Here is a 12,004-nt window from a genome sequence, read left to right as displayed (position 1 = left end):
TCATATTTTTTTTATTTCTAATTTCAATTGTTTCAAAATTGCACTAACTCTCTTTTTCTTTTCTAATTTTGGATTTTATTAGGTTTTTATTTCGAATTTTAATTGATATCGTATAGGTTTCTTATATGGACTCTTCTTTCAATATTTCTTATTTTTACTTTCGAATTTTAGTTATTTTTTAATTTTATTCCTACGTAAACTATTCTTTTTTTTCTAATTTTGGATTTTATTTTATTTTTATTCTGAATTTTAATTAATCTCGTATTGGGTTCAATATTCCTTGTTTTAATTTCAATTCCGAATTTTCAGTTATTTTTAAATTGTATTCCCACTTGGACTCTTCCTTTTCTTTTCTAATTTCAGATTTTATTTTATTTTTATTCCGAATTTTGATTAATCTCATAGGACTCTTATTTCAATATTGCTTATTTTTTTTCGAATTTCAGCTATTTTTAAATTGTATTTCTAAATGGACTATAATTTTCTTTTTCTCCGATTAATGTGAGAATTTCTAACCCCACAGCGAACGTGATGCCTCCTTTTAAAGCTATCTTAATATTATTATCTAATATAATAGATAGATAGATAGATAGATAGATAGATAGGTAGATAGATAGATTTAGCAGTGATCATAATAACCCGCTAATTACTTGGAGCAAATCGATGGTGCTAGAAAAGCCAGATGACCAGGTTATGTGCAAAGTTTCAAAAGTTCGATGTAACAAAATGATATGTTCTCGTCAGTCGTGACCACCAAACCGAGAAGATGCTCGCCCATCCATTTTTATTACAGAAGTGGAAGTTCAGGTTGACACAAAGCAAATTCCCAACACAAGCAAAGCATATACACTACTAGCACAAACATAATGGGAAGGCTACTCAACCGTAAATTCAGGATGCTTGCGATGAAACATGAGCAATACACAAACCGATCGTGGACAGCGGATATGTCAAATTCACTTCAGGTTCTTATTAAACCAGTCAATCATGTCCGCCAGGGCTTCCTCGGCGCTCTTGACAGCAGCTGCATCATCATTCTTGTATCTCACAGTCCATCCATGTTCAACCCCAGGGAAGATCTTGACAAAGTGGCCAATCTGCGTGCGCAACAAAGTTCATTGTCAGAATGAAAAACCACCATAGGAGCTTTAAAGCAATCTCCTCTCGCTAATGTGTTTCAGCAATCTACTCTCGCTAATGTGTTTCTCCAATTTCTCTATAAACCACTAAATTTTACAATTCTTCTCCTTAACTTGTCCTGCCTATTTCGTATAGTAGTGATTTTCACCGGCTTCAGTGAATGTATGTCTATGTTTCACTGGTTAAGAACAAAAATCTTCAGCTGGACAACACCGCCGTATTATAGAAACAACGGGGACAAGAAAGGTGAAAGATTGATTTCATTGCATCACTCCTACGTGGATTGATTTCATTGCATCACTCCTACATGGCTTTTAATCACAAAAGGAGGCCGAGTATTTCCAATATCAAAAGCTAAGGCATACTTGTTGGAAAGACTTGCTATTCTTCTAATACAAACACCACAATTGCTGGATCTTTGGAAAAAGGAAAAACCAAAGGCATGATTTGGTAGGACATCAAAATCAGAATCAGAATATGTACTATAATGTGACAGTTTGGCACTATGGTAAATCTTGAGAACTTACTTTAGAATAAGTTATATCTGGAAAACCTAAAACCCATAAATGTTTGTCCCGATGATCAACTTTCATGATTGAGAACTTACCCCTGACTTTGAAGAAAGAACCTGCTCGAACTGCTTCACCACTTCTGGTGGGGACATACGATCAATTTCAGCTCCAAGTATAGCAATTGGGCATTTGACCTCTGAAATTAGGTAGTCCATGCCATAGACATAGAGTAAGTATCAAACCATCTACAAGAGAACACTGTGTGCATCTACAAAATTCAAAAGGGACCTAGACCTTTCATATCATCAACAGTCACAAAAGAGGGGTGACACATCACAGCAGCCTGGATCTCATGAGCTTTCGCTAACTCTACCACCACCTTTGCTGATCCATGAAAGAAGTGACATGACACTCACGGTTAGCAGGCTAAACCTTCAAATTCTACATCAGAATTACAAAAACACAATAGACAAAAGAAAGCACTTACCACCCCAGCAATAACCTACAGCCCCAATACTAGACACTCCTTTCTCCTTCAGAGCGGCAATAATTGGTTTTGCCTCTTCAAATGCTTTGTCCTGTAGAAAGGAAAAGCATGTTATTGGATGATATTTTCAATAGACGGTGAAATACTGAAAGATGAACAAACAAAGGTAGGGATAAAAGTTTACCCACTCATGGGTAAACATTGACTTATTCCATCTAACTAAAAGTGCGCTCTTTAGTCATTTGCTAGTTCATATAGTGTATACAACTAAATGGAGGGGACAAGGCACAAGCATGGGTCAATGGGCACCCATGAACCATCCACCTTGCATCCCTAAGTTACAAAGGAAATATAGTCGGTAAGGTATGTCTAATCAAGCTTTTGCACACAAGGGAAGATAAAAATACAAACTACTAGCACATTTCCTTATGAAGTTTTGTATGGAAATAACTTAATAAGTAGAATTAGATTTAGTATACAAATCTTGCATTCTTGCTTCTGTTTCCATAACTATTACTGTACTTTGTATATAACTATATCGATCAATCTACATTATAATTTGCCATCATGATCAAACGCCGAATATCTTTCTCTTTTTCTCCAATTAACGTGGTAATTTCTAGGCTACTAGAGCAAATATGATGGCTCATTTTTTCCCTCTTAATAATATAATAGGTGTTTAGAAGCCAGAAAGATGTATAGCTAAGGCATTTATAGGCTCATGATGGTTATAATCGAACGAAAGATCCTGTATACACCTACAAAATGAACTGGTACAGTGGTACTTTTATATACACCGAACATTACATTTAAAGAAACTACAGTATGCGCTAGTATGAAATTTCTGGCATCCACATGAGGCAATAAAAACTATTTGAGAACATATAGCATCAAGAAAAAAATGAAACAGGGGAACCTGAATAATTTTCCAAAATACCAAAAAAAACAGTGAGAAGTGGAATGTAATTTCAGGGGAGAATAACAAACCGGGCCATGTTCTTTTATCCACATTTGAAACGGTTTCTCAGTACTTTCAGGTACTAAAGGATCCCCATGTAAGAAATCTGGCACCACAACAAAGTATCCAGACGAGGCAACTTTGTCGGCTATCTTCCTTCAAGAGATAAGTGATTACTCATCAAATTCCACAGTAGGTAGCAGACAATTAGCGCTTAAGACAACTAGAGTACTTCAAAGAGGCACATGCCATCATGAAAATTGAACTTAAACTTTTCAAAATTTTAAGAGTAAATTTCACAAAACTATAGATTTAAGGTGATGTATCACAAAACTATAGATTTAACGAAAAATTTACCACAACTACAAGTTTTAAGGCTAAATATTGTAAAACTACAGATTTAATAATAAAATTATCAAAAAACTAAAGATGTTGGGGTTTAAATCCTTAGCACTAATAAATATCCAAATTCTGTAATTAAATTGATGTTAAACCTGTAGTTTTGTGATACTTAGCCTTAAACATGTAGTTTTGTGATAATTTTGGTGTTAAATCTGTAATTTTGTGATACAATATCTTAAATATGTAGTTTTGCAATGATTTAGCCAATATATCTGTAGTTTTGTGAAATTTACTCAAATTTTAAAATCATATCAAAATCCCAGCGCAGCAAACTCTGTCGGCTGTATATCTTCCTTTCTGAGATAAGCAATTACATCAGGTTCCATAGTATAGGTCATAGCATCAGACAATGCTTACAAGTTACTACTGCAGGCTGAAACACCTCAAAGAGTGCACATATGTCATCATCAAAATTGTGGTTAAATTCCACCCCCCCCCCCCCCCAACCTCCCCTGAAAAAAAAACTTACTAACCATGTGAAAATCCCAGCACACGGTATGGGCATCAGTCAGCCCCAAAGTGCCCGGAAGACCTTCGAAGTTTCTAACAACCCAATAATGAATAATTCATTTCCCAAACTATATAGGAACAGTGGCATATCCTGTATAGGTGGGAATCGATAATCCATTTCCCCAAAATATATAGAAACAGTGGCATATCCTGTATAAGTTGAATCGATAATCCATCTCCCCCAAAATATATAAGAACAGTGGCATATCCTGTATAAGTGGAATCGATAATCCATTTCCCCCAAAATATATCAGAACAGTGGCATATCCTGTACAGGTGGAATCGAAAAACTAGTACTATCAGATAACACAAAGATCTGTACCTCAGGTTCGGCGCTTCAAACCCTGAAAGAGAAGAAGACCTAACTTTAACGAGAACGGAGCAGTAACGAAACAAAGAGATAAAGAAGAAGAACAAAATATGGGAGGAGGAGGGGATCACTCACCGAAGACATCGGAGATGAGGACGACGGCGGCCTTGGACTCCGCGGCGCCGGCGACGTACGCCTTGATCCCGCCGAAGCTCTCCACCACCTTCCCCTCCCCGCCGGCCGGGTTCAGCGTCGGTGGGTTCGCGCAGCACTGCGGGCTCGCCATCGCCTGCTCCTGCTGAAATTTCTCCTGGTCGCGGTGTTTCTCGAGTCTCAGCGAGGATAAATGCGAAGGGAAGGGAGCCCGGGGCCTCGGAAAGCGGCCACTTGATTGCGACGGATTGCAGAGCAGGAAATTTTACGCCCCGAATCGAATCCAACGGGGGGGATCAGGAAGAGATGCGAGCAACGAGGTGGTGTGGTGGACAAGTTCCGGAATCCGGAGGTTTGGGGGGTTTGCGCCCTTCGAAATGGGTGGGTGGACAAGTCAGCGCTGGCGCGACCTGTGTCGCAACGGGTGACCTCACTGCTGGCATGCCATGTCGTTTTCCACGCGGACATGCCACGATGGCTCGCCATATAGAGAAATCACCTCTCTCCAGTGACAAATTATTAAGTGTGAATCTATTTAGATAATTGACAAATATAAAAGTGGCAAATAGTTAAATTCCCCCACTGCTAAGGCGTTCAGTCCAACCGATCCAGTATAATTTGGGCCCACTCGACGCTTGCGATTGCAGGGTGGAACAAGTCCACTTTTCACTGCTGAGGCCATTCAATCCAACCGAAATTTTTTTATTTATACATTTTCTTATTAAAATATTTACAAAAATATTTTTTTCAAAAATTTACAAATCTAATTGCCTGCCGCTATTTGGGAGGGCGATTTTTAAAATCGCCCTTCCAGAGGGTGGCAAGAGACCTAAATGCAAAATTTTTATTTGTGTTCAAACCCTTTCCACCGGTTTTAATTGCTTAAAAACTAATAATGCTTATTCGATACTCCAGATGATTTTAAATGAAAAAGTGATAAACTACAAAGTTATAGATCTCATCAAGATCTACAACTTTTATATAAAATTTATCTCCATCCAATGACGTTTGAAATGTAGATCTAAGATTTTTTAAAATGTGTTTTATATTTTGTAACGAATATTTGGATATCTAAAACATCTTAAATGAAAAAGTTGTTAACTACAAAGTTGTAGATCTCCTTGAGCTCTACAATTTTGATATAAAGTTTTATTTCATATGACTTTATATAATATAATTTTAAATTGTAAAATCACAGAGCTAACAAGTTGTGCTGCAAAATTTGCATTTAGGTCCCTTGCCGCCCTCTAGAAGGGCGATTTTTAAAAATCGCCCTCCCAAAGGGCGGCAGGCGATTAGATTTGTAAATTTTCGAAACAAAAAAAATATTTTTATAAATATTTTAATAAAAAAATATAAATAAAAAAATTCATCCAACCGATCCAGTATAATTTGGGCCCACTAGGCGCTTGCGATTGCAGGGTGGAATAAGTCCTCTTGGCTCGCCGCGTCTGATTCATATCCTTCAATCGCAGTATCGGTTATGTTGACCACCAACTACTAACACTGGTGTAATTTAACTCCCTATGATTTTGAAGATCCATTTCACTGACATGGTGCCTACTTGGTGGTGTTGACCTAATCTTCCTCCCATGTAGCGTTTTACGTGGCATTTTGAATTAAAAAGTACTCCGTATATATCACAAAACATATTGTGCTGGCCATTGATATGTTGGGCTCACATATCATCCTTTCTCTTCTTCCCTTCCTCCTCCCTCTCTCTCAAATCATCATTCTCAAACCATTTTCATAATATTTCGATCCAAATCATTTCATTATTTCTCCATTATCTAACATATATCTCACAGCAAAGCGCGAGATATCATCTACTCTTTTTAAATTCTAATGCCACATAAGTGTCATGTCAATGCCACGTATAGGAAAGACTGGGTCAGTGCCGCCACGTAGATACCACGTCAACAAAACCACCGAGAGAGTCAAATTGTATCGGTTTTAATAGTTGGAGTCCGAGATATCCGGAATCAGATTAGATTATTAGTTGAGGGAGTCAAAGTGAACTTATTCTTTGCAAGGTTCACATGGCCCAGACCAAGATGGGCCACACTGCCTGGGCATGGATGGAGCTTGGCCCGTATATAACTTTCTACTCCCTCCATTTCATAATGTAAGTCTTTCTAGCATTGCCCACATTCATATAGATGTTAATGAATCTACACACACACATATATATATATACATATATATATATGTCTAGATTCATTAACATCTATATGAGTGTGGGCAATGCTAGAAAGTCTTACATTATAAAACGAAGGGAGTAATTTTGTTTTTTGAAAAAGCATCTGTACTGGTTCTTTATTTTGGAACAGAGTGAGAACTAAAAACAAGAACAAAAACAGATAGCCCCGTTGGTTACCCTAATAAGTCGAAGCAAAAGCCAAAATTTGAATTTTCAAATTTAATTTTAAAGTTGATTTTAAAATATTTTAGCGTGATTCTTTTTCAACATTAGCTTTTGTTAGGAAACGATAAGCAAACAAACGATAAAGAACAATAGATCAATCACAGAAGACACGAGATTTTAACGTGGAAAACCCTCCCAAAGCAAGAGAGAAAAAAAGCACGGGCGCTAGCCAGCAAAATATCTTCACTAAGCTGGCCTTTATTAAGTGCAAATGAATTTGGATCACAACGCAACAGCTTTTAAATCATTAAGAACTCATATATAAAAATTTTATCTATAAATTAATTTTTTTTCCTAATAAGCCATTTTGGTGGCTTATTAGGAAATATCGTCAACCGATGGGGCTAGAGAAAACGTGCATATCATTTTCTTAAAAAAAAAAAGTACATATCCCCTGCATCCATTTTTATTACAGAAGTTGGAGGTTGCAAAACTAGCACAAGCAGACTGGGGAAGCCTACTCAACCATAATCCAGGATTCCAGGCCCTGCCGTTATTACCATACGACGTGAATTCAGGATGTACAGTGTACACCAGCCAATCATGGAGGGCTGCTATGTCAAATTCACTTGAGGTTCTTATTAAACCAGTCGATCATGTCTGCCAGGGCTTCCTCGGCGCTCTTGACAGCAGCGGCATCGTCATCCTTGTATCTTACGGTCCATCCATGCTCGACCCCAGGGAAGATCTTGACAAAGTGACCAATCTGCGTGCCCAGCAAATTTCATGTCAGAATGAAAAACCTCCATATGAGCTTTACAGCAATTTCCTGTCGCCAATGTGTTTCTCCGATTTCTCTATATAAACTGCTGCACTTCATGATTTCTTCTCCTTAATTTCTCCTGCGTATTTCATCTTGTTTCATACAGTAATTTTCGCCGGTTACAGGCAATATGATGTTCTCATTGCATCACGCCTACATAGCTTTTAGTCACAAAAAGAGGCTGGGTATTTCCAATATCAAAAGCTAAAGGCATACTTGTTGTAGTAGGTATTCTTACTTGTAATACAAAGCCACAATTGCTGGATCTTTCAAAAAAAAAAAAAGGAAAAAAACCAAAGGCATGATTGGATGGCCTATCAATATGTACTATGTTGGGACAGTTTGGCACTAGGTTCTTGAAGATAATCTTTCGCGAATGAGAACGTACCTCTGACTTAGAAGAAAGAACCTGCTCAAACTGCTTTACTACTTCTGGTGGGGACATATGGTCAATTTCAGCTCCAAGTATAGCAATTGGGCATTTGACCTCTGAAATTAGGTAGCACATGCCACAGCCAGAGTAAGTATCAAACCTTCTGCAAGAGAAAAATGTACTACCTCCGTTTTAATAGATGACGCCGTTGACTTTTTCTCATATGTTTGACCATTCGTCTTATTCAAAAATTTTATGTAAATGTATAAGATATAAATCACACTTAAAGGACTATGAGTGACAAAACAACTCATAACAAAATAAATTATAATTACGTAAATTTTTTGAATAAGACGAATGGTCAAACATGTGAGAAAAAGTCAACGGCGTCATCTATTAAAAAATGGAGGGAGTATGTGCATCTAGAAATTTCTCATGAAGGGATCTAACCTTTCATATCATCAACAGTAACCAAAGAGGGGTGACACATCACAGCAGCATGGATCTCATGAGCTTTCGCTAACTCTACCACCACCTTTGCTGGTACATGGAAGAAGTGACACGACACTCAACCAGGGGCGAATCCCATGTGATTCATGGGTATTCACCTGAATACCCATAGAATTTAAAAGAAAATAACTATATATAGGTATGTTATGCATATATACATAAGAAATTAGAAGGAAGTACAGCATGTATAGCCCAAATGAAAAGAAGCTCATTTATTCGCAGCAGACCATACATTCCTCCCCATCTTGGCCCAACGAATAGGCCCACTGGCCCAAAAACGAACAAAACCCTAGTCCCTATCCCCCGGTCAGCCAGTCCCCACCCCTTCTGTCGTCCCAGCCCCAATCCGCCGCGCCTCCACTCATCCCCACCAACGGGCGACGGGGCATCGAGAGCTCGACGCTCGGCGGCGCCGGCCGCCGGCTCGGCGCGTCGCCAGAATCGCCACCAGCCTCATCTCCCTGGACCCTGGTCCCTGGGCCTGCTGCTGCGGAGGCGGCGTGGCCTGCGACGATGCCGCCGCCTCCTCGGGGACGGGCGACGCTGAGCAGCTGAGGTTCGCACGGACGGCGGTGGCGCTGCGGCACACAGCGGCAGCCGGTTGCGGCGACACACCCCCGCGTCGGCGCGTCCCCTTGGTCCCTAGACAGCTGGACAGTGGACTGGCACTGGTAAAATAAATCCTCTTGTCAAATTCCCCAAGCGATTGGCCATTGCTTAATTGCTATTGCTTAGAAGTTAAATTAGTCAGAAATTTGAACTGTAGGTCTTGAAATTTGAAAAATGAAGAAGAAGAAGACAATAAATTTGAAGTCTTTGTGGGAAAGGTCAACCAAGTCTCAGAAAGTAGCTTCCACCTCTGATCCAAAACCATTAACCATTGAGAGTGAAGTTCAGATCCCAGAAAATGCCCCTTCTAGTCCTATTCAGCTACTACTTGAAGCACCCAATGCCCATGATAGTGATATGTCCCCAAGTGTGCAGTTGGAGATAGACATCTTGACTATTGTGCTACTGTTTGTACCTTTAAGGCTTTAAACATGTCATTACCACTCCTGTATGATTTTCCCAGTCCAATTTTTTGAGTTCTGTATGATTTTTTTTTCAACTTTGAATACCCTTTGCTCAAATCCTGGATCCGCCACTGCACTCAACAGTCAGCGGTTAGCAGGCTAAACCTTCAAATTCTAGATCAGAATTACAAAAACACAATAGGCAAAAAAAAAAAAAACAGCACTTAGAAGGAAATATGTATTGCTTCTTCAAACCCTTTATCCTGTAAAAAGGAAATATGTATTGTTTGGTGAAATTTTCAATAGAAGGAGAAATGCTGTGAAAGATGACAAACAAAGCTAGGGATGCAAATTTAGCCACTCATGGTTAACCATTGACCCGTCCCATATAACTAAAAGGTACTTTCCAGTTTCCACTCATTTGTTAGTTCATACCATGTATAAAATTGCAAACTAAATGGACTAGAATAGATCAATGGGTATCCATGGGCCAACCACCTTGCATCCCTAAGTTATGAAGGAAATAAGGAACCAACAGTCAGTAAGGTATATCTAATCAAGCTTTTGAACATAAGGGAAGATAACTTCATACAGACTAGCAGATTTTCCTATGCAATTTCGTACAGAGCTAGACTTTAAAAGTAGAATTAGATTTGGTATACAACTATTGCTATTGCTTCTCTTCCATAAACAGAACCGTATTTCGTATACAACTATATTGATTAATCTACACCGTTATAATCTGCCATCACGATCAGTCAATTACACGGTGCATATCTTCCTCTTCTTCTCTGATTACGTGATAATTACTAGGCCTCTAGAGCAAACTTTATGGCTTATTTTCGCCCTCTCTTAATAAATAAGAGACGCTTAGAAGTCAGAAAGATGTATAGCTAAGCATTATATAGGCTCATGGCTGTTGAATTGGAATAACAGATCCTATATACACAAAATGAAATGGTACTCTTATGTACGCCTAGTTAAATTAAGAAAATTTCAAGAAATTACCGCAGTATATGCTAGTAAGAAATCACTAGCATCCACAAGATGGCAATCAAAAATATGAAAACATATAGCATCAAGAAAATTTGAAACAAGGCAATCTGAATCATTTCCTAACATTAGAAAAAGAAACAAGTGGAACATAATTTAAGGAGAGAATTAATAACAAACCGCGCCATGGTCTTTTATCCACACTTCTATCGGTCTCTCAGTATTTTCACGTACAAAAGGATCCCCGTGTAAGAAATCTGGCACCACAACGAAGTAGCCAGACGAGGCAACTTTGTCGGCCATCTTCCTTCATGAATTAAGAAATTACATCAGGTTCCAGAGTATAAATTATAGGCAGCTGACAGTTAGTGCTTACGATAAGCTGGGGCACTTCAACGAGGTCACATGCCATCATGAAAATTCGAGTAGAATTTTTTAAAAAAACAATAATCATGCCAAAATCAGCAAACTTTGTCAGCTACTATGTTCCTTCATGAGATATGCCATCGCATCAGGTTCCATAGTGTACGTCACGGATGACAGGTACTTACGAGTTACGACAAGCTAGATTTACTTCAAAATGTTCAAAATGGCACATGTCATCAGGAAAATTGCAATCAAGTTTTCAAAAATTAATCCCAGCACGATATGGCCATCAGTGCGCGGAAGACATCGCAGTAACCCATTTCCCCCAAAACATACTAGGAGTAGGAACAGACCAACGATGGCATATCCTGCATGATCCTGTACAAGTGAAACCGAAATAAGTAGTAGCAAACAGATAAATCTGTACCTCAGGTTCGGCGCTTCAAACCCTGCACGATGAGAAGACCCGTTACTTTTCGTCACTAAAAGAAACTAATTAAGCAGGAACATAACAAAGAGAGGGGAGATCAATCACCGAAGACGTCGGAGACGAGGACGACGGCAGCCTTGGACTCGGCGGCGCCGGAGACGTACGCCTTGATCCCGCCGAAGCTGTCCACGACCTTCCCCTCCCCGCCGGCGGGGTTCAGCGTCGGCGGGTTCGCGCAGCACTGCGGGCTCGCCATTCTGCTCCCCACCTCCAACCTCTCCTCCACTCGCTTCTCCTCACGCGCTGCTGCTGGTGCCGGGTCACAGCCTCTGCCTTGCAGGGTCTCAGGGCATAAATGGGGCAGGCAGGGAGCCCGACCAGCTGATTGCGACAGATTTCGAAAGGAAAAAGTGCTCACGAAAATTACTCTCGAAGGGATTCTTCGTATTGCGGCCAAAATAAATCTTGATAATATCAAAATTTTGGTAAAATGGTAATATTGTTAAATTTTTAGTATTATTTCTTATGTATTGACCAAATTTAACGACAAACTAAACATAGATATTTTTTAGCAACTTTAAAAATACTGATATAGATAAAATTAGCATCAAAGTGAACAAGCCCAAATTCTCGATTCGAATCCAAAGAAAGTACTACGG

At 39.2% G+C, this 12,004-nt stretch overlaps 2 protein-coding genes across 4 annotated transcripts; both read right to left on the bottom strand.

The window, feature by feature from the left end:
* Nucleotides 1-747: 747 nt before the first annotated feature.
* On the bottom strand, nt 748-4,831 carry LOC127773807 (endo-1,3;1,4-beta-D-glucanase-like). The gene is made up of 7 exons (XM_052299987.1): nt 4,455-4,831; nt 4,332-4,353; nt 3,127-3,253; nt 2,140-2,230; nt 1,947-2,036; nt 1,748-1,848; nt 748-1,097 (listed from the first exon to the last, which is right to left on the bottom strand). The coding sequence occupies exons 1-7, from the start codon at nt 4,603-4,605 to the stop codon at nt 957-959; spliced, it is 723 nt and encodes a 240-aa protein (XP_052155947.1). The 5' UTR covers nt 4,606-4,831; the 3' UTR covers nt 748-956.
* A 2,333-nt stretch (nt 4,832-7,164) lies between these two features.
* LOC127773806 (endo-1,3;1,4-beta-D-glucanase-like) lies at nt 7,165-11,743 on the bottom strand. 3 transcript variants are annotated; one of them, XM_052299984.1, is made up of 7 exons: nt 11,451-11,715; nt 11,343-11,364; nt 10,730-10,856; nt 9,568-9,687; nt 8,484-8,568; nt 8,049-8,149; nt 7,165-7,603 (listed from the first exon to the last, which is right to left on the bottom strand). In XM_052299984.1, the coding sequence occupies exons 1-7, from the start codon at nt 11,599-11,601 to the stop codon at nt 7,463-7,465; spliced, it is 747 nt and encodes a 248-aa protein (XP_052155944.1). In that variant the 5' UTR covers nt 11,602-11,715; the 3' UTR covers nt 7,165-7,462. The 3 variants fall into 3 exon arrangements, with proteins under 3 accessions (XP_052155944.1, XP_052155946.1, XP_052155945.1); XM_052299986.1 differs by lacking the exon at nt 9,568-9,687 and having other exon boundaries at nt 7,170-7,603; nt 11,451-11,709; XM_052299985.1 differs by lacking the exons at nt 7,165-7,603; nt 8,049-8,149; nt 9,568-9,687 and having other exon boundaries at nt 8,509-9,211; nt 11,451-11,743.
* Between the last annotated feature and the right edge of the window lie 261 nt (nt 11,744-12,004).

The sequence above is a fragment of the Oryza glaberrima genome, chromosome 5 (assembly GCF_000147395.1).
Source record: "Oryza glaberrima chromosome 5, OglaRS2, whole genome shotgun sequence".
Classification (NCBI taxonomy): domain Eukaryota; kingdom Viridiplantae; phylum Streptophyta; class Magnoliopsida; order Poales; family Poaceae; genus Oryza; species Oryza glaberrima.
Note: the sequence above shows the minus strand (reverse complement) of the source record. Positions and strands in the feature narration are given on the sequence as shown.